The sequence below is a fragment of the Zalophus californianus genome, chromosome X, assembly GCF_009762305.2.
Source record: "Zalophus californianus isolate mZalCal1 chromosome X, mZalCal1.pri.v2, whole genome shotgun sequence".
Classification (NCBI taxonomy): Eukaryota; Metazoa; Chordata; class Mammalia; order Carnivora; family Otariidae; genus Zalophus; species Zalophus californianus.
The window spans coordinates 2,475,592-2,497,344 of record NC_045612.1 but is presented as its reverse complement, the minus strand read 5'-3'; the positions used below and the strand labels follow the sequence as shown (position 1 = coordinate 2,497,344).

The 21,753-nt window shown below is 58.0% G+C and overlaps 3 protein-coding genes across 3 annotated transcripts; 1 reads left to right on the top strand and 2 right to left on the bottom strand.

Moving 5' to 3' along the window:
• The first annotated feature begins 11,225 nt into the window (after positions 1 to 11,225).
• On the top strand, positions 11,226 to 14,052 carry LOC118356528 (paraneoplastic antigen-like protein 6B). The gene has a single exon (XM_035725598.1). It carries the CDS (start codon positions 11,318 to 11,320, stop codon positions 12,695 to 12,697), a length of 1,380 nt encoding a protein of 459 aa, XP_035581491.1. The 5' UTR covers positions 11,226 to 11,317; the 3' UTR covers positions 12,698 to 14,052.
• Positions 14,053 to 16,033: 1,981 nt separating this feature from the next.
• LOC118355931 (paraneoplastic antigen-like protein 6B) lies at positions 16,034 to 18,429 on the bottom strand. Its single transcript, XM_035725616.1, has one exon. It carries the CDS (start codon positions 18,335 to 18,337, stop codon positions 16,958 to 16,960), a length of 1,380 nt encoding a protein of 459 aa, XP_035581509.1. The 5' UTR covers positions 18,338 to 18,429; the 3' UTR covers positions 16,034 to 16,957.
• Positions 18,430 to 18,432: 3 nt separating this feature from the next.
• On the bottom strand, positions 18,433 to 19,053 carry LOC113930920. The gene is made up of 2 exons (XM_027608554.2): positions 18,742 to 19,053; positions 18,433 to 18,489 (listed from the first exon to the last, which is right to left on the bottom strand). Exons 1-2 carry the CDS (start codon positions 19,006 to 19,008, stop codon positions 18,454 to 18,456), a joined length of 303 nt encoding a protein of 100 aa, XP_027464355.2. The 5' UTR covers positions 19,009 to 19,053; the 3' UTR covers positions 18,433 to 18,453.
• Positions 19,054 to 21,753: the final 2,700 nt, after the last annotated feature.

Below are 21,753 nucleotides of genomic sequence, written 5' to 3'. Positions count from 1 at the left end.
AGTTTGTTCATTTTTGTTGTCCTCGCCCGAGGAGACAGATCCAATGTGTGTGTGTGTGTGTGTATATATACATATATAGTGTGTGTGTGTGTGTGTGTGTGTGTATATATATACATATATACTGTGTGTGTGTGTATATGTGTGTGTGTGTATATATAGTGTGTGTGTATGTGTGTGTGTGTGTATATGTAGTGTGTGTGTATATGTGTGTGTATATATATACATATATATAGAGTGTGTGTGTGTGTATATGTGTGTGTGTGTATGTATGTGTGTGTATATATATATATATATATATATATATTCACTAAGACCAATGTCAAAGACCTTATTGCTTGTTTTCTTCTAGGATTTTTATGGCTTCGGGTATTACATTTAAGTCTTTAATCAATGTTGGGTTTATTTTTGTATATGGTGTAAGAAGATGGTCCAGTTTCATTTTCTGCACGTGGCTGTCCAGTTTTCCCAACAGCATGTATTGAAGAGACTGTCGTTTCCCCATCGTATATTCTTGCCTCCTTTGCTGTAGATTAATTGAGCATACAAGTGTGGGCTTATTTCTGGGCTCTCTATTCTGTTTTAATGAACTCTGTTCCTGTTTTTGTGCCAGTACCATACTGTTTCGGTTACTACAACTTTGTAGTATAACTTGAAATCTGGGAGCGTAATACCTCCAGCTTTCTTCTTCTTTCTCAAGATTGCTTTGGGTATTTGGGATCTTTTGTAATTCCACACGGATTTTAGGATTCTTTGTTCTAGCTCCGTGAAGCATGCCATTGGTATTTTTAATAGGGATTGCATTGAATCCATAGGTTGCTTTGGGTAGTATGGATATTTTAATAATATTAATTCTTCCAGTCCATGAGCATGGAATATCTTTCTATTTATTTGAGTTGTCTTCAATTTCTTTCAGCAGTGTCTTAACAGTTTCCAGAGTACAGGTCTTTCACCTCCTTGGTTCAGTGTATTCCCGGGTATTTTATTCTTTCTGGTACAGTCGTAAATGGGATTGTTTTCTTAATTTCTCCTTCTGGTAGTTTGTTATTAGTGTATAGAAATGCAACGGATTTCTGTATGTCGGTTTTGTATCCTGCAACTTTACTGAATTCACTTATTAGTTCTAATAGTTTTTGGGTGGAGGCTTCAGGGTTTTCTGTATACATATAGTATCGTGTCATCTGCGAATACTGACGGTTTTACTTTTTCCTTTCTGATTCTGATGCCTTTTATTTCTTTTTGTTTTCCAACTGCCGTGGCTAGGCTCATCTGCTTCTTTGGATGAAAAAACAAAACAAAACAAAAAAAAGGTAAATAGTCCTGCCTCGTATTCACACACCTCGTACTTCTCCACGAAAACATCAAGCCATTGAAGAAAGATCCCATCCACCTCTCCTAAAGATTCATTCCCAACCAAAATTTACTTTTCGTGGCAATTATTTTTTGAAAATTTTACTATCTTCGTTATTCTGAACAACTGGGTATCATGGTGTGGTGGTGGAAACTTCAAAAACGTGGAGTCTCGGCACAGCGAGTAAAAATCACAATGAGTAAAATAGCATTTCAATTTGTTTATATGTTTTTGTCGCAGAGAACCACTATAGGGTTCCACAAAAGACGTTGAGGATAAAAGATAGATGCCATTCAGATAACAGTATGTGGAGGAAGGGGGATGGAGATGCAAGTTCATGGAGATGAAACGTGGATGTCGATTTTCCAACTTAAAGGAGAGCTTTTTCTTGTGCTTTTAAGTAGATGATGATGGGTGTCAAATTGCCGGGATATTCAGATTTCACCGCGTGCCATCAAAATAGTGATGTTAAAGTTTTGTTTTAAAAAACGTCAACACTTACAGAAATGACATGTATACTATTTAGACTTAGAGTGAAATATTTTAGATGTCAACTTCCACGTGTGAGAGGATATACAGTTTCTCGGAATGGTTTGAGAGGGTTTGTGAGCAAACACTGACTACTTCCCATCTAAGCCGTTCTCTGCTGGCTGGGATTCTACAGTATCCCACTAACTGGTGGTCTTCCAAAAGACCACCCTGCCCCATCCAAAACTTTTGCCACGCTGCAGCAAGAGTGATCTCTTAAGATGCAAATCTGATCACATTAATCCCTTGCCTAGAAATTCTTCAGTGACTTCCCACTGTGCTTTGAATTCTTAACCCTGGGCTAAAATTCCCAACCCTGATTTACACAGCCTGAAAGTTCTGATAACCTGTCTGCCAATCATGGTGACCTCAAACCAGCCTTTCACCCGTGCTCGGCCTGTCATATTTCAGCCCCTCTTAGGTAATATTGTTCCCACCACCGGACATTTGAACATTGCTGTGCTCTTGGCCTGGAATGCGCTTGCCTTCTTCCTTCCCCTAGGTATCCCCCGCAAGTCCTTCAGGTCTCAGCACCCGTGCCATTTTCTTAGGAAAGAGTTCCTTGACTTTCCAGACTGATTCATATCCCCCTTGAGAGCTCTCATATGGCATTGTGTGCCTTTCCTTCATAGCACTAGTCGTATTTGCCATTTTATATGTATTAGCAGGTATGATACTTAAAGCAGATCCACAAAGACTCAGGAGTGACTTTTTGAAAATCAAAATGACAGTCCTTCCACATGCATTCCCAACGCATCCACAGGTCAAGCTCTCGGTTCCTTTTGAATGAGAGAACAGCTCTTTGGCCTCCCTTCACTCCTCCTCCCTACACTACAGTTTATGGGGCACTGCCTATGCTCCGAGTTCTCCACGCTTGGTGGAGTCTTGACACTCAAAGTTTTGTCTTGACCCTCAAAGTTTTGTCTTGACACTGAAACTTTTCTGTTTCAAGCACCTGACTCCGACAGCCAAGAGTCATAGTTTTCAAGAGGATGGTCTTTGCCAGGCTCCATAGAAATGGGAAAAAAAAAAAAAAAGGCGGGGGGAGAAGAGGAAAAAGAGAGGCCCAAGAGCTACACCCTTTATTCTCTTTGGACTTTTCTCGTTGCATTCGCTGCCCAGATCCCTGAACTCTAGAGCCATACTTGACTTGGAAGAAGCACTCGGTGAACATTGGTTGATCCTTTGTATATCTCTGTACCATCCATTCCTGGAAGGAAATGCACACAAAGAGTGCATTTGCTGCCACCTGAATGGATGCTAGGGCACTGGGGTAGGGGTGGAGTGGATCCCCTTGATGGATATGACAGAGTTTATCCCTCTACGTTTGCTTGGGGGATGATTTCCTTACGGTCTGGTGGTCACCCCTTAGACTATGCACTGAGTTAGGGCAGGGTGTACTTCTGCTCTGATGCACCGGTGTAGGCTCAGCACATACTATAATGAGTGGAACGGAGAGGGTGCAGCTTTAACTCCTTGTTGGCTGAATTAAGGAAGGTCCTCGTTTTGTCTGGGGAAGGCCCCGGGAGCTCCCCAAGTTCTTCACAGGGCTGGAATTCCCTTCCCTGTGGGGCGGAGGGAGGGAGGGAAAAGATAAAACATATCTTTCCTTCCCAAGGGAGAGGGACAGGAAGTCCTTCCCCCTCCCCGCCCCCCCCGCCCCCCTCCCCCCCACCCCCACCCCCACCCCCTCCCCCGCCCCAACGTACACGTGGCCCCCGGAGCTAAAGGAGCACTTGCGTTTGGAGAAGGCAGGAGGTTGGTTAGGAGAGGGGCAGCCCAGGAAGGGGGGCCGTGGACAAGTAGGCAAAGGCTTCAGAGCTCCCTGAGGGCCCATTGGCCTGGGCTGGGCTGGGCCCCCGAGGGAGGAAGTGGACTCAGTTCCCTTGGGTCAAGGCATTACAGGTCAGGACACACCCTTATTCCAGGCCCAGTGGTGGCAGGTCGGGAGAGACGGGCTTGCCCTCCTTTCAGGGGCTTCATTCCTAGGAAACGGCAACGGCCATGGCGAGGCTCTGGGGAGGCTAGGCTGGAAGAGGGGGATCAAGCCCGAGGACACTGGGCCAGCCCTGCCTTGCAGTAGCTCACCTCCACAGCCTGGGAATTGCCATTCCCAGAATCTTCGTGACTAACGGCTCCTGGGTTTCCACTACCCCCTCTCTCACTGGGGCTCTGACCCTGACCACCCGCCCTGCACAATCTACAGGAGGCGGAGCCTGGATAGAGGCGCCGTACCCGTCGTGGCAGGGAACACGACGGTATCACCTCAGGAGAATACGAGGCCTTGGAGTCTTCGAAACACTACCACATGCAGTCTCACAGGGGACTCTCGTGGCCTCCCAGTGGGACAGGCAGATGACTCTGACTGACAGAGGAGGAAATAGGGGTTCTCCAAGGAAGCGCGACTCTCCCAGGCAAACCAAAGGGAACCCAGGTGTCTTAGCTCAGGCCACCATAAGGAAATACCACAGAATGGGCAGCTTAAACGACAGGCCCTGATTTTCTTATGGTTCCGGAGGCTAGACGTCTGAGATCAGGGTTGGTTTCTGCTGAGCGCTCTCTTCCCAACTTGTGGGTGGCTGCCATCTCTTTGTGTGCTCACGGAAACTCTTCTTTGTGTAGTTGGGGTGGGGGAGAGGGGAGAAAGAGAGACAGTGAGAGAGAGAGAGACAGGCAGGCAGGCAGGCAGGCAGACAGAGAGAGAGAGAGAGAGCTCTCTGGCATCTCTTCTTAGGAGAACAGTACTCCTATCGGATCAGGGCCTTATGATCTTATTTAACCTTAATTGCCCCCTTCTAGGCCTTATCTCCGAATACAGTCACCGGGGTTTGGGGCTTCGGCATACAAACGTACATACATACACTCACACAAACACCGGGGAGAAAATTCATAGCACCACGTGCTCCACAACGGAGCCTTAAAGAACACGGCTCGTTTTACCGCTGCCTCTCTTCAAAGTGTACACAGTTCAGTGCGTTTTGAAAATTGCAACCACCCAGTGACTGACCCAGCCCCCTGTCAAGCTACAGAGCATTGATGTCTTCCCAGAAAGTACCTTTGACCTCCCTGCCAGTCACTCCTACCTCCCCGGAGGCAACCGCCCGCGGGATTTCCTGCACCACAGATCCTTTCTGCCTGCTCTTGCATTCTGTATCAGTGGAATCATACGGTGTCACGCTCCGGTGTCTAACTTTTCTCACTCTGCATACTGTCTGTGAGACACACCCACGTGTGGTGGGTGTGAGGGTCAGAGGTCCACAGCGTAGGGATTCACAGCAAGCCCCTCATCCCTTCTCCTGCTGATGGGCATTGGGGTTGGCTCCAGGATGGGGCTATGACGACGAAAGCTGATAGAAACATCCTTGAGTGAGCCTCTTTGTGTTCCATTCTCCTGGGTAAAAACAAGTAGGAGTGCCAGGGCTGGGTCACAAGGTGGGTGGACGGGTTGTTCAAAATGGCCGCATGCAGATGTCTAAGGGTGTTCTGACAATTCACACTCCCATCACCAATTCTCGACAAGAGAACCATCCCAACCCTGACCCAGAGCAGAGACAGGCTGGCCACCAGTCGAGTCTGGCCACGTCCCGAGTCCCACATTCGTACAGAGCCTGCTGCTACCCAGCTCCCCCAGAGGGACTGCCATGAGTTACCGAGTGTGCTGCAGGCAACCAGGTCTGTGAAGGACCGATGGAAGACACGCTGCCACTTACCCAGCCCAGCGGTACCCTGAGTGGGGAAGCATGCGTGAGTGCCATGTTGGGGCGATGCCCCAAAGGGCCGTGTGGGCCCAATAGGAGCCACCTGCACCTGTGAGGTTTCAGTGGGCAGGTGGACACAGAGGGTGCTGGCAGCCAGGAAGAGGCCGAGGAGGTACTGTTCCCCAGGTAGGAGCAGCCAGCAAAGGAATGGCGGGTTCAGAAAGGGAGGAGGGGACGTGCCTGGCTGCCCAAGAGCCTGTGGAAGGTCTGGGGCAGGGCGGGGAGCCGCCAGGCGCTGGGAGCAGGAGCTGGCTGTGTGAGCAGAGTGGGTGGTGGAGGAAGAGAGCTGTTACAGAGCAGCCAGAGCAGTCTTCGGCTGGCAGAGACCTGGTCTGAAGTCACGGTCTAGGAAGTGTGGGTGGGCACCGCCTGGTAAGAGGATGGGAGGGAACTCCAGGCTCTCCCTGGAGGAGACGGGAGGGGTCCATTTGGCTGTGCAGGGCTTGGGCCCTTGACGATTGTGGTGCAAAGCAAAGAAACCCTTCCTGGGTTGTGAGCAGAAAATGCTCCCCCTCGACCTGTGGAGGTTAAGGGACACATCCGAGGTCACCCAGCTGGGGAGCAGCCCGGTGAAGAGAAACACTGAAACCGTGCCTGTGTTCTGTGTGCTCAGCTAGGCCGGCCCTCCCTTGGACTTTATTCGTAACGGCTACTACTAGAGGAGGTGTGTTATGGGAGCATCCAGTCACCTAGCAGCCCAGGCCCTCTGTGAGTCTTGATTGAAGCGTCTCTGTGCCACCCCACGGTGAAGTGTTTCTGTGCTTATTTCTCCACGTGGTTAACATCTGCTGGGCACCAGCTCTGTGCAGGGCCCGGTACTGGCAATCAGGGGGACCAAGCCAAAAGATGGAAGACCCTGGGGGCTGGGCCAAGCAGGAGGCACAATTACAATTCATTCACGTCCAGCAGGGAGCCCAGCCGCCCACAGGGCCTGGGTGGGGGTGGGGGTGGGAGGAAGAGGGCACAGTGTGTATCTACCTGGTGTCACACAGGACTCTCAAATGCGAGCACGGCCACAGGAACTCATCATCCCTGCCCCTGTCACCCCACTCACCAACACTTCCTCTCACAAAAGGTGAGAGGAAAGGCAACTGCCGGCGTGATCCCCATGTCAGAGAAGGACCCTCCCGTCCTCTGGGCCCACACCCAGGTGAGAAATCTGGGACCCTGCTCGAGCCCTCTCCCTGCCTTCTCCCTCCCTGGAGCCTGTACCCTCCTCTTTCTCTTAAACGCTCTGCCCTAGGAGGCCCAGGCCATCACCATCTGGTCTGGCCTCCTGGCCTACTGCAGAGGGCACCCTCTGCTCCAGGATTATCTCCCTGCTGCCCAGCTCACCACACAGCGGGTCTGATCATTGTCATCCCCTCACTTCAAACCCATCGGGGCTCTCCACAGCCCTTGGGGTAAAGGTCCCAGGCCCCTGGCAGATGGGAGCAGGCTGACAGATTCAGGTGCTTGCTTGGAAGAAGGTACTGAGAGCCTCCTGTGGGTCAGACTCTGTTCTAGGCGCTGGGGACCCTGGGGTGAGAAACATGGACAAGGCCATCTGGGGAAGGAGGCCCTCATGCCCCAAGGCAGAGACCAGAATCTCTGCTATCTAGCTGTCACAGGGATGACACACAAATCAATGCTGCTAATGTGAATATGGATGGGGAGTATTCCAGGATCCACTTCTTGATGTGGGTGGCCGGGCAGAGGAGGCCTCTGGGAGGAGAGGACATTTCTGCCGAGATCGGAGTGAGGAAGAGGAGGAGGAGGGGGCCACCACCACGGGAAGTTCTTGGGGTGGGTTGTCCCCACGTGGAGGAGGAAGGCAGGCAAAAGGCCACAGGTGAGAAAGAGCTGGGTGTGGTGCTCCGGGGCCAGCTGAGAAGGCCAATGAAGCCAGAGTCTGGTGAGAGGTGCTAGGGGCGGGTGGTATGGAAAGAAGAGGCCAGCTCCTTGGGGGACGGGGGGGGGTGGAGAGGGATTGTTGGCCAGGGAGGGGACTTTGGAGTTTCCTTAGTCTAAGGAGATGGGGAGCCACAGGGAGGACTTGTCGCTGGGGAGGGAGCGGGGTCTGGTGGTGTTGCAAAGAGTTTGCTCTGGCTGCCCTGTGGGTGGGAGTAAGGTAGCCGGAGAGGCCAGACTGGAGGCTGGGAGAGTGGGAGACGGGGGCCGGGAACCGTGGAGGCGCGGAGAGGGTCAGCAGTCATCAACTAGAGTTGATAAAATCCCACAGTGGGTTAGATTGGGAGTGAAGAACGAAGGAGAGGGAGAGGGGAGAAAAATCCTGGCATCTTTGCTGGAGCAACCGGGCGGGAGGCAGAGCCCTTGGGGGAAGCCCAGGGAAGAAGCTAGTGTGTCGAGGGGGATGAAGCGCTCCTGTTTGGCCACCTTCGTTCTGAAATTCCCTTGGGGCATCCAAGTGGGCAGTTTGATGAGCATGTGTGGAGCTCAGGGAAGGGGTCCCGCCCAGAGACAAAACATTTGGAGCCATCAGCAGGCAGGTGGTCCCTCGGGTGAGAGGACCTCAGGTGAGAGTGGTGTTGGAGGCACCAAGGGTCCTGGGGCCGGGGCTGGGAGCCTGCCACCAGGGAGGAGAAGGAGGAGGGAGTTCCAAGAACGGGCAGGCAGAGAGGGAGGAGACTAGCCCAAAGGTGGGGGCTCACAGAAGCCAAGAAAGGAAAAGGTTTTGAGAAGGAAGGAGGGTCAACTGTGCTGAGAAGTGGAGCAAAATGAGGGCTGAGAGGTGACAAAGGAAAGGTAGTGGAGGCGTCACAGCCCAGCCCTGGCAGAGGGGGAAATGGGTACCCCAAGGTAGAGCCAGAGAGCCCTGGGCTTGGAGTCAGCAGGTATGGAAGGAGGGGGAGTAGCAAGAGGCGAGGCTGAAAACAGGGGGAACGAATTGACAGTCGGCCCACAGGCCAGCTGGCCAGTTGGTGACATGGGACCCACATATGTTCCCACGGGAGCACCCTCTCTGAGGAAGGATCCCAGATAAATCATGGCGGAAACCAAGAAAGAGGACAACGTGGGGTGCACGCCATGGGAGGGCTAACGCCAAGGTTCGGTGGACAGAAATTCTCGCGGTGGGTGTTAAGAGCAGCAGTTCACCTGTATTAGGAGAGGCGGTCTTGGCCCTCCGCGGGGAGAAGGGGAGGGTCCACACACGAGGCCGACTGGGAAAGCTGGTTTGTGACAGAACACCTGTGTTTCTTCATGGGAATGTGTAGAAAAAATGAGAGTGCCTTCAGCCTTGATGCTAGGAACTCTCTCCTAGAAACAGGCCAATGAGTCTTCTCAGCAGTGGGGAGGAAATGAGCAAAGGAGATTCACAGAAGAGGAACTGGGAATGGCTGACACACTTGTGCAAGGATGCCCAACCTCACTGCCGACCAGGGAAACACAAAGGCACACAACAATGAGGTAGCACTTCTCCCCATGGGGGTGGGCAAGTGGTCAAGGCTGGACAAAACCAAAGGCTGCTCAGGCTGTGGGGCACACGGGACCACACCTATGCTGCTGGTGGGAGTGAACACAGGTTCAGCCACTCGTGGGAGGTAACAGAATAGCAACACCTGGCCATGGCGGCAATGGGCACCCAAGTGCCCAAGTCCCAGCAAAGCCACTTCTTGGTGTACGTGCCAACGGCGGCTCAGACAGGCATGCGCAGGGTGCCGGCGGCAGCAGCGTCTGTGGTAGCCGAAGACTGGGAACAGTGTGTGTGCCCATCCACAGGATCATAGACAAATAAACCAGGGCTCTGATTCAACAAGGAGCATGAGTGAGCTGGATGCTCGGAGGAAACCTTGACCAGTATAGCTTGAGCGTGCAAAGCAAGTCACAGAAGAGGATGTCTGGCCAGACGCCAGGCAAGGAAAGAGAAGGGGGGGGGGGGCGGACAGGCAACAACACCGGAGGGTGTGACCCTGAGGGAACCTGTCTGCCCTCTGACCAGCAGAGAGGCTGTGCACATGGCCCCAGACTCCCATGACAGGACAGGTGCAGGGTGCCGAGACCCAGCGGGACTGGAGCTCCATTTTGAGTGGTGGCAGCGCTGCCCTGGTACAGTGACCAGCGCCTAGGTAGCCAAGGAAAGGGGAAGGATCTGTGGAAGAAGGCTGACTCGGGGCCAGACAGACGGAGGTCTCTGGGGAGGCATGACACCCATGCGGCCCTCAGGGGCCAAGAGAGCAAATGTCTCAGAGCCCATTAGGCTGGCGAGGGTACAGGGGGCAGGGGACACATCCAGTGCTCCACTCCCAGCCCACCGGCTCTCCTGTACACACACACCCTCAGGTAGAGACCCCAATTCTGTCGTTCCACTGAGGCCCAGAGAAGGGGCAAGGAATTGCCCAAGGACACATGGCAAGATACAGGCCCAAGGGGTTGACTTCTAAGTACTTGAAGTGAGCCAAACAGGACAGAGTCCGTGGCACGCTCCTTGGGGCTGGCCACTGGCACTGGGGTAGCGACGCGCCTTGGCCGGTCGTGCACCCACAGTGGCCGCGGCCCGCAGCGAGAGCGTGGGGACTGCCGGCCCCGCGTTGGGGTGGAGTGTGTGAGTGCTCGTGTGCGCATGTGGCGTCTATTCCACGTAATCGCACCTGGACGAGGTGCTTCTCGCTGAGCGGGGACAGGACCAGTTCTGGGTGGGGTGGGGGGGGTGGGGAAGCAGGCGAAGAAGTCCCCAGAACGTCCCCCCACCCCACCCCCCGCCCCGGTCCCGTTCCCCACCCATGCCAGAGCGCAGCGCTGGGGGGCGCATCTCAGGCCTGTCCAGCCACTCTCCGGTGGGCACCCGGGGATGTGGAACCCTCGCCACGCTGACGCCCTGAGGGCACGTGCCGGGAGCGGCGGGCGGTGGACAGCGATGGGTCGAGGATGGGGGCACCGACTCGCGGATCCCCAGGGTGCCCACCTGTGCCAGCACCCCCTCGGGGGCGGGGGAAGGAGCAGGTGACGTCACGCGCGGTCCCGGGGTGCCCGCGGCGGTGGCCGCAGCCCGGCCGCGTGACCCGCGCGCGCCAATGGCCCGGCGATCTCCGGGGCGACGCGGAGGGTCCGCGCTCCGCCGCCACTGCGCCGCCGCCCGGAGTCCGCACTGCAGAGAGTGGAGGCGAGCAGGCGCCGGCGCGCTGGCCCACGTGCCGCGCGGAGAGAGGGACCGGGAGAGGAAGAAGGAGAGCGAGCGCGAGAGAGCCGGGGAAGGAGGGGCGCACGAGCCGGCCGCTGCTCCGCGCAGCCCCTGCGTGCCTCCTGCTGGGACCTCCACCAGGAAGGACCCCGACCCAGAGGAAGGTACCAGGTCCGGGGAGGTCGGCTCTCGGCCCCCGGGAGGCCCCGCCGCCCGCCCCAGTAGGACTGCGGCAGCCCGCGTGCGCGGGGGGACGGGGTGCGGAGGGCGCTGTGGCCCCTGCGGGCCGGTGGAAGGCGGGGCAGGGGTCGAGCCTGGGCTGCCGAGGCGCCGCCCCGGGGGAGTAGGGTCACCTGGGGGTGGGAGGGGGGCGTCGGCATTAACCTCGCTCTCGCCCCGTTCGTATTCACAGGCTGTGGAGACCTGGGCCGTTCTCTCCGAGTCCTAGCCCCACCCCACCCCCCCCCCCAATTCTTTTCCCCCCGGCCCAGTAGCACCCTGGTCTGCGTCGGAATCCGTTTCCTGCCCCTAGTATTAGCCCCGCGCCAGCGGAAATTGCGCGCGATGGCGGTGACGATGCTGCAGGACTGGTGCAGGTGGATGGGCGTCAGCGCTCGAAGGGGTCTGCTCATTCTGGGCATCCCGGAGGACTGTGATGAAGCCGAACTCCAAGGGTCCCTGGAGGCCGCCCTGTGGCCCATGGGCCACTTTACCGTGCTGGGCAAAGTGTTTCGAGAGGAGGATGATGCCACTGCGGCCCTGGTCGAGCTTGACCGGGAAGTCAACTATGCTTTGGTCCCCAGGGAAATCCCGGGCACCGGGGGTCCCTGGAACGTGGTCTTTGTGCCTCGTTGCTCAGGCGAGGAGTTTCTCAGTCGCGTGTTCCACTTCCTGGAGCAACAGGGGCAGACGGTGGAGAGTGTGGCTGGGGCCCTGGGGCTGGGACTGCACAGGGTGTGCTGGCTCCGACTGGTCAGTGAGGCAGTCCAGCCCTGGGTGGAGACCAGGCGGTATCAGCGCCTGGGCGTGTTTTCCGGGAGGGATCAGCCCGCCCCGGGGGAGGAGTCCTTTGAGGCCTGGCTGGACCACAGCGCCGATATGCTGCACGTGTGGCAGGGGGTCTCGGAAAGGGAGAAGAGGAGGCGGCTGATGGAAGGCCTTCGAGGGACGGCCCTGCAGCTCGTGCATGGGCTCCTGGCGGAGAACCCCGCCAGGACGGCGCAGGACTGCCTGGCGGCCCTGATCCAGGTGTTTGGAGACAACCAGTCCCAGGCGACCATCCGGGTGAAGTGTTTGACCGCTCAGCAGCAGTCAGGCGAGCGGCTTTCTGCTTTCGTGTTGCGGCTGGAAGTCCTGCTGCAGAAAGCCATTGAGAAGGGGGCCCTGGCCAGAGCCTCAGCGGACCACGTGCGCCTGAGGCAGGTGCTCACCAGGGCCAACCTTACCGAGCCTCTGGATGAAGCGCTGAGGAAGCTGAGAATGGTTGGGAGGACTCCAAGTTTCCTAGAGATGCTGGGGCTTGTTCGGGAGTCTGAGGCATGGGAGGCCAGTCTGGCCAGGAGCGAGAGAGCCCAGGCAGAGGAAGGGGCTGGTGCCCGGGCCAATGCCCAGGCTGATGCCAGAGCCAATGCTAAGGCAGAGGATGATAAGGTGGAGGAGCAGGAGCGGGAGGAGGAGGACAGTGACGACCGTGACACTGTCCCTGCGGGCCTAGGTCAGGCAAGACCCTCCGAGGCCCCTGGGGGCCCCACTCCTGCCCAGATGGGCACTGCTTCCAGGGCGGGCCCAGGAGGTCCTGGCTGTGAGCCAGAGGGTCTCGCCCAGGCAGGAGACCAGGAGGCTGGGGAGCCCCCCGAGAAGGGGCTCAAGCCCATCCCAGAGGGGTCGGGAAACGAGGATGGCGCTGGGGAGACGAGCCCCCCCAAGTCCTCCTCCGGCAAATAGGCTCAGAGGGCCCAGGGGCCCCGTCTCCTCTCAGGCAGCAGAGTTCTGCAGGCAGAGAGAGGCCATGCCAGGGCAGCAGCCTCGCCCCACATGGGGAGCAGGGCCGAGGGAGGGGCCCGCCCGACCCAAGCCAAGCCCCCGGGCACTCCACCACCCCTAAGGGGACCTGAACACCACCATCAGCCCTTCCAAGTGACCAAGATGACCATACTTGACACCAAATGGGGCAGGGAGAGGTGCCCCCCCACCCATGGCAGCTCCACACCCAGCCCCAGCCCCAGCCCCAGCCCCAATCCCTGCCAACTCAGGCAGCCAGTCTGGGAAACGTCCCTGAGTGGCTGGCCCTAGCCTAGGGGACGGGCACCTGAAGCCATCTGCCACCCACACTGTACTGGGAGATGTTAGGGGCCATTTCAAAGGTGCCAGCCTCTTGGGTCTCCCGAGAGGGAGACACTCATTTACTTCCCCTGGGGCACGTTGCTCCATGTTCTGGGAAGCCCGCTTGTGTCTCTGTAGGGCCCTTAGTGACCCACGTCTCAAGTGACCCCCCCACCCCACTAGTGACCATTCTTGTGCAGAGCCTTGAGGTGTGCAGGAACCCGCCGTGGGTGTCCTGGTCTACCGGGGCAGCCACCTCTCAGCCCGCGTGCGCGCCATGAGCTTCAGGGGGAACCAAGGCTCTGTTCCCGCTCTTCCAGTGTTGTGAGCTCAACCTCTGCTTTCTCCGTGTACATTTAGGCCAACCGCTGCTTGTTTTTGTGGAGATGTGTGTGTTTTCTAGTCTGAGCAGCTGCCCTCCCCGCGCCCCCCCGCCCAGAAATCCCGAGCCCAGTTCCGGGACACGGCGGGAAGGATGCCCGAGGGCACGGCTGGTGTTCACCCCGTGACCTCAGGAAGGAAGAACCGGACCAGGGATGGAGGTGGCCAGCGGGAGTCTCCACGGGAACCGTGCTCTGATGTGCCACCCTGTTGTTCCTTGCGACTCCGCTTCCTTGGCTCGGCCGAGGGTCCCATGCTGCATCGTCCAGCGTCCTGGGACTGTCCCGTGCAGGCCATAGGGCAGGACCAGGCCCCGGCATGTCGGCCCGAGGGGAGGGTGCCCCGGAGCGAGGGGACATGACCAGCGTCCAGCGTCTTGGCCAGAGGTTGATCGTGGGGCCCTCAGGAAGGGAGGCTGAGGCAGGAGGGCCGCGGTGTTGGGGGAAGCAGAGGCACCTCGTTTGGGACCCCAAGAGGAGGGGGGCCGTGACCTATGGGCTCTCGTGGCCGTTAGGCGTTCCTGTCTCTGTTGTCATTCCCTCCGTTCGATGGTTTCAGTAAGTGTTTCTCTTCAATAAATTTCATTGCATGTGTCAGCTGAGTCTCGCCTCTGCTGTGGGCAATCGTCGGGAGGGTCTGCTGGGGTTGGAGGAGGGAGCCAGAGAAAAGATTTTTGGCCAGTACCCTCGGGAGACTTCTCCAGTGAGAGGTTACGTGAGGCACTTTGACCGGAAGACTAGGATATGATCAGGACCTTGCCTTTATTTTATAAACTATTTACAAAGTTTAGGGTTCCATTGGGTCATCCTGGAATGGTCCTGTTCACTTTCCCTTTTGAAATTGAGTGGGGCTCATTGTAACTTTCCCCTTTAGTAGGGGGAAGTGGTCACAGGCATCCAGTTCCTGAGACTGAAGATTGCTTCAGGTGTGTGATACATGGGGGCTACTACCTAAGTAGTTTGTCCCCTCCCTCAGAGGGGAGGTGGGCGGGGGGTGTGATGGCCAAGGGTTGGAAGGTAGGGCAGGCTGGGTTCCACAGACCTCATGCCCTGTGTAGTGGGAGGAAATTATTGGGAGTCTAACCCAGTCGTTCCATGTTTGAGACATTCCTGCCCTACATGAGATGCCACACACTTCTAGACCATGAGGCATGCATCAAACCCAAATACCTAAGTAGTTTACAGAAGCTGATATGGAAATGTCTGTGCCCAACCTCCCCCAAACCCTGTAAGAGTGTAGAGTTTTTCAGTTGCTCAGTATGTTTTGTCAATATTATTCCATAATGAGGTTGTCACAGTTAGGTTACCTGAAATTAAAACACATTTAGGCTTTTTGTTTTAAAACCATATCAGTCTAAGAAGATATGATACACACACACACACACACACACAAGAATATTATTCAGCCTTTGAAAGAATGAGATCTTGCCATTTGCAGTGACATGGATGGAGCTAGAGAGTATAATGATAAGTGATATAAATCAGAGAAAGACAAATAGCATATGATTTCATATGTATGTGAAATTTAAGAAACAAAATAAGCAAGCAAAGGGAAAGAAATAAGACAGAGAGAGACAAATCAAGAAACAGACTCTTATAGAGAAATCACTGATGGTCACTGGACGAGAGGTGGGGGGGATGGGTGAAATAGGTGATGGGGATTAGTATTACTATGACAAACCAATATTACACTGTATGTTAACTAATTGCAGTAAAACAAAAACTTAAAATACTCCCTTGGCCATCACACCCCCCGCCCACCTCCCCTCTGAGGGAGGGGACAAACTACTTAGGTAGTAGCCCCCATGTATCACACACCTGAAGCAATCTTCAGTCTCAGGAACTGGATGCCTGTGACCACTTCCCCCTACTAAAGGGGAAAGTTACAATGAGCCCCACTCAATTTCAAAAGGGAAAGTGAACAGGACCATTCCAGGATGACCCAATGGAACCCTAAACTTTGTAAATAGTTTATAAAATAAAGGCAAGGTCCTGATCATATCCTAGTCTTCCGGTCAAAGTGCCTCACGTAACCTCTCACTGGAGAAGTCTCCCGAGGGTACTGGCCAAAAATCTTTTCTCTGGCTCCCTCCTCCAACCCCAGCAGACCCTCCCGACGATTGCCCACAGCAGAGGCGAGACTCAGCTGACACATGCAATGAAATTTATTGAAGAGAAACACTTACTGAAACCATCGAACGGAGGGAATGACAACAGAGACAGGAACGCCTAACGGCCACGAGAGCCCATAGGTCACGGCCCCCCTCCTCTTGGGGTCCCAAACGAGGTGCCTCTGCTTCCCCCAACACCGCGGCCCTCCTGCCTCAGCCTCCCTTCCTGAGGGCCCCACGATCAACCTCTGGCCAAGACGCTGGACGCTGGTCATGTCCCCTCGCTCCGGGGCACCCTCCCCTCGGGCCGACATGCCGGGGCCTGGTCCTGCCCTATGGCCTGCACGGGACAGTCCCAGGACGCTGGACGATGCAGCATGGGACCCTCGGCCGAGCCAAGGAAGCGGAGTCGCAAGGAACAACAGGGTGGCACATCAGAGCACGGTTCCCGTGGAGACTCCCGCTGGCCACCTCCATCCCGGGTCCGGTTCTTCCTTCCTGAGGTCACGGGGTGAACACCAGCCGTGCCCTCGGGCATCCTTCCCGCCGTGTCCCGGAACTGGGCTCGGGATTTCTGGGCGGGGGGGCGCGGGGAGGGCAGCTGCTCAGACTAGAAAACACACACATCTCCACAAAAACAAGCAGCGGTTGGCCTAAATGTACACGGAGAAAGCAGAGGTTGAGCTCACAACACTGGAAGAGCGGGAACAGAGCCTTGGTTCCCCCTGAAGCTCATGGCGCGCACGCGGGCTGAGAGGTGGCTGCCCCGGTAGACCAGGACACCCACGGCGGGTTCCTGCACACCTCAAGGCTCTGCACAAGAATGGTCACTAGTGGGGTGGGGGGGTCACTTGAGACGTGGGTCACTAAGGGCCCTACAGAGACACAAGCGGGCTTCCCAGAACATGGAGCAACGTGCCCCAGGGGAAGTAAATGAGTGTCTCCCTCTCGGGAGACCCAAGAGGCTGGCACCTTTGAAATGGCCCCTAACATCTCCCAGTACAGTGTGGGTGGCAGATGGCTTCAGGTGCCCGTCCCCTAGGCTAGGGCCAGCCACTCAGGGACGTTTCCCAGACTGGCTGCCTGAGTTGGCAGGGATTGGGGCTGGGGCTGGGGCTGGGGCTGGGTGTGGAGCTGCCATGGGTGGGGGGGCACCTCTCCCTGCCCCATTTGGTGTCAAGTATGGTCATCTTGGTCACTTGGAAGGGCTGATGGTGGTGTTCAGGTCCCCTTAGGGGTGGTGGAGTGCCCGGGGGCTTGGCTTGGGTCGGGCGGGCCCCTCCCTCGGCCCTGCTCCCCATGTGGGGCGAGGCTGCTGCCCTGGCATGGCCTCTCTCTGCCTGCAGAACTCTGCTGCCTGAGAGGAGACGGGGCCCCTGGGCCCTCTGAGCCTATTTGCCGGAGGAGGACTTGGGGGGGCTCGTCTCCCCAGCGCCATCCTCGTTTCCCGACCCCTCTGGGATGGGCTTGAGCCCCTTCTCGGGGGGCTCCCCAGCCTCCTGGTCTCCTGCCTGGGCGAGACCCTCTGGCTCACAGCCAGGACCTCCTGGGCCCGCCCTGGAAGCAGTGCCCATCTGGGCAGGAGTGGGGCCCCCAGGGGCCTCGGAGGGTCTTGCCTGACCTAGGCCCGCAGGGACAGTGTCACGGTCGTCACTGTCCTCCTCCTCCCGCTCCTGCTCCTCCACCTTATCATCCTCTGCCTTAGCATTGGCTCTGGCATCAGCCTGGGCATTGGCCCGGGCACCAGCCCCTTCCTCTGCCTGGGCTCTCTCGCTCCTGGCCAGACTGGCCTCCCATGCCTCAGACTCCCGAACAAGCCCCAGCATCTCTAGGAAACTTGGAGTCCTCCCAACCATTCTCAGCTTCCTCAGCGCTTCATCCAGAGGCTCGGTAAGGTTGGCCCTGGTGAGCACCTGCCTCAGGCGCACGTGGTCCGCTGAGGCTCTGGCCAGGGCCCCCTTCTCAATGGCTTTCTGCAGCAGGACTTCCAGCCGCAACACGAAAGCAGAAAGCCGCTCGCCTGACTGCTGCTGAGCGGTCAAACACTTCACCCGGATGGTCGCCTGGGACTGGTTGTCTCCAAACACCTGGATCAGGGCCGCCAGGCAGTCCTGCGCCGTCCTGGCGGGGTTCTCCGCCAGGAGCCCATGCACGAGCTGCAGGGCCGTCCCTCGAAGGCCTTCCATCAGCCGCCTCCTCTTCTCCCTTTCCGAGACCCCCTGCCACACGTGCAGCATATCGGCGCTGTGGTCCAGCCAGGCCTCAAAGGACTCCTCCCCCGGGGCGGGCTGATCCCTCCCGGAAAACACGCCCAGGCGCTGATACCGCCTGGTCTCCACCCAGGGCTGGACTGCCTCACTGACCAGTCGGAGCCAGCACACCCTGTGCAGTCCCAGCCCCAGGGCCCCAGCCACACTCTCCACCGTCTGCCCCTGTTGCTCCAGGAAGTGGAACACGCGACTGAGAAACTCCTCGCCTGAGCAACGAGGCACAAAGACCACGTTCCAGGGACCCCCGGTGCCCGGGATTTCCCTGGGGACCAAAGCATAGTTGACTTCCCGGTCAAGCTCGACCAGGGCCGCAGTGGCATCATCCTCCTCTCGAAACACTTTGCCCAGCACGGTAAAGTGGCCCATGGGCCACAGGGCGGCCTCCAGGGACCCTTGGAGTTCGGCTTCATCACAGTCCTCCGGGATGCCCAGAATGAGCAGACCCCTTCGAGCGCTGACGCCCATCCACCTGCACCAGTCCTGCAGCATCGTCACCGCCATCGCGCGCAATTTCCGCTGGCGCGGGGCTAATACTAGGGGCAGGAAACGGATTCCGACGCAGACCAGGGTGCTACTGGGCCGGGGGGAAAAGAATTGGGGGGGGGGGTGGGGTGGGGCTAGGACTCGGAGAGAACGGCCCAGGTCTCCACAGCCTGTGAATACGAACGGGGCGAGAGCGAGGTTAATGCCGACGCCCCCCTCCCACCCCCAGGTGACCCTACTCCCCCGGGGCGGCGCCTCGGCAGCCCAGGCTCGACCCCTGCCCCGCCTTCCACCGGCCCGCAGGGGCCACAGCGCCCTCCGCACCCCGTCCCCCCGCGCACGCGGGCTGCCGCAGTCCTACTGGGGCGGGCGGCGGGGCCTCCCGGGGGCCGAGAGCCGACCTCCCCGGACCTGGTACCTTCCTCTGGGTCGGGGTCCTTCCTGGTGGAGGTCCCAGCAGGAGGCACGCAGGGGCTGCGCGGAGCAGCGGCCGGCTCGTGCGCCCCTCCTTCCCCGGCTCTCTCGCGCTCGCTCTCCTTCTTCCTCTCCCGGTCCCTCTCTCCGCGCGGCACGTGGGCCAGCGCGCCGGCGCCTGCTCGCCTCCACTCTCTGCAGTGCGGACTCCGGGCGGCGGCGCAGTGGCGGCGGAGCGCGGACCCTCCGCGTCGCCCCGGAGATCGCCGGGCCATTGGCGCGCGCGGGTCACGCGGCCGGGCTGCGGCCACCGCCGCGGGCACCCCGGGACCGCGCGTGACGTCACCTGCTCCTTCCCCCGCCCCCGAGGGGGTGCTGGCACAGGTGGGCACCCTGGGGATCCGCGAGTCGGTGCCCCCATCCTCGACCCATCGCTGTCCACCGCCCGCCGCTCCCGGCACGTGCCCTCAGGGCGTCAGCGTGGCGAGGGTTCCACATCCCCGGGTGCCCACCGGAGAGTGGCTGGACAGGCCTGAGATGCGCCCCCCAGCGCTGCGCTCTGGCATGGGGGGGGAACGGGACCGGGGGGGGGGGGGGGGTGGGGGGACGTTCTGGGGACTTCTTCGCCTGCTTCCCCACCCCCCCCACCCCACCCAGAACTGGTCCTGTCCCCGCTCAGCGAGAAGCACCTCGTCCAGGTGCGATTACGTGGAATAGACGCCACATGCGCACACGAGCACTCACACACTCCACCCCAACGCGGGGCCGGCAGTCCCCACGCTCTCGCTGCGGGCCGCGGCCACTGTGGGTGCACGACCGGCCAAGGCGCGTCGCTACCCCAGTGCCAGTGGCCAGCCCCAAGGAGCGTGCCACGGACTCTGTCCTGTTTGGCTCACTTCAAGTACTTAGAAGTCAACCCCTTGGGCCTGTATCTTGCCATGTGTCCTTGGGCAATTCCTTGCCCCTTCTCTGGGCCTCAGTGGAACGACAGAATTGGGGTCTCTACCTGAGGGTGTGTGTGTACAGGAGAGCCGGTGGGCTGGGAGTGGAGCACTGGATGTGTCCCCTGCCCCCTGTACCCTCGCCAGCCTAATGGGCTCTGAGACATTTGCTCTCTTGGCCCCTGAGGGCCGCATGGGTGTCATGCCTCCCCAGAGACCTCCGTCTGTCTGGCCCCGAGTCAGCCTTCTTCCACAGATCCTTCCCCTTTCCTTGGCTACCTAGGCGCTGGTCACTGTACCAGGGCAGCGCTGCCACCACTCAAAATGGAGCTCCAGTCCCGCTGGGTCTCGGCACCCTGCACCTGTCCTGTCATGGGAGTCTGGGGCCATGTGCACAGCCTCTCTGCTGGTCAGAGGGCAGACAGGTTCCCTCAGGGTCACACCCTCCGGTGTTGTTGCCTGTCCGCCCCCCCCCCCTTCTCTTTCCTTGCCTGGCGTCTGGCCAGACATCCTCTTCTGTGACTTGCTTTGCACGCTCAAGCTATACTGGTCAAGGTTTCCTCCGAGCATCCAGCTCACTCATGCTCCTTGTTGAATCAGAGCCCTGGTTTATTTGTCTATGATCCTGTGGATGGGCACACACACTGTTCCCAGTCTTCGGCTACCACAGACGCTGCTGCCGCCGGCACCCTGCGCATGCCTGTCTGAGCCGCCGTTGGCACGTACACCAAGAAGTGGCTTTGCTGGGACTTGGGCACTTGGGTGCCCATTGCCGCCATGGCCAGGTGTTGCTATTCTGTTACCTCCCACGAGTGGCTGAACCTGTGTTCACTCCCACCAGCAGCATAGGTGTGGTCCCGTGTGCCCCACAGCCTGAGCAGCCTTTGGTTTTGTCCAGCCTTGACCACTTGCCCACCCCCATGGGGAGAAGTGCTACCTCATTGTTGTGTGCCTTTGTGTTTCCCTGGTCGGCAGTGAGGTTGGGCATCCTTGCACAAGTGTGTCAGCCATTCCCAGTTCCTCTTCTGTGAATCTCCTTTGCTCATTTCCTCCCCACTGCTGAGAAGACTCATTGGCCTGTTTCTAGGAGAGAGTTCCTAGCATCAAGGCTGAAGGCACTCTCATTTTTTCTACACATTCCCATGAAGAAACACAGGTGTTCTGTCACAAACCAGCTTTCCCAGTCGGCCTCGTGTGTGGACTCCCTCCCCTTCTCCCCGCGGAGGGCCAAGACCGCCTCTCCTAATACAGGTGAACTGCTGCTCTTAACACCCACCGCGAGAATTTCTGTCCACCGAACCTTGGCGTTAGCCCTCCCATGGCGTGCACCCCACGTTGTCCTCTTTCTTGGTTTCCGCCATGATTTATCTGGGATCCTTCCTCAGAGAGGGTGCTCCCGTGGGAACATATGTGGGTCCCATGTCACCAACTGGCCAGCTGGCCTGTGGGCCGACTGTCAATTCGTTCCCCCTGTTTTCAGCCTCGCCTCTTGCTACTCCCCCTCCTTCCATACCTGCTGACTCCAAGCCCAGGGCTCTCTGGCTCTACCTTGGGGTACCCATTTCCCCCTCTGCCAGGGCTGGGCTGTGACGCCTCCACTACCTTTCCTTTGTCACCTCTCAGCCCTCATTTTGCTCCACTTCTCAGCACAGTTGACCCTCCTTCCTTCTCAAAACCTTTTCCTTTCTTGGCTTCTGTGAGCCCCCACCTTTGGGCTAGTCTCCTCCCTCTCTGCCTGCCCGTTCTTGGAACTCCCTCCTCCTTCTCCTCCCTGGTGGCAGGCTCCCAGCCCCGGCCCCAGGACCCTTGGTGCCTCCAACACCACTCTCACCTGAGGTCCTCTCACCCGAGGGACCACCTGCCTGCTGATGGCTCCAAATGTTTTGTCTCTGGGCGGGACCCCTTCCCTGAGCTCCACACATGCTCATCAAACTGCCCACTTGGATGCCCCAAGGGAATTTCAGAACGAAGGTGGCCAAACAGGAGCGCTTCATCCCCCTCGACACACTAGCTTCTTCCCTGGGCTTCCCCCAAGGGCTCTGCCTCCCGCCCGGTTGCTCCAGCAAAGATGCCAGGATT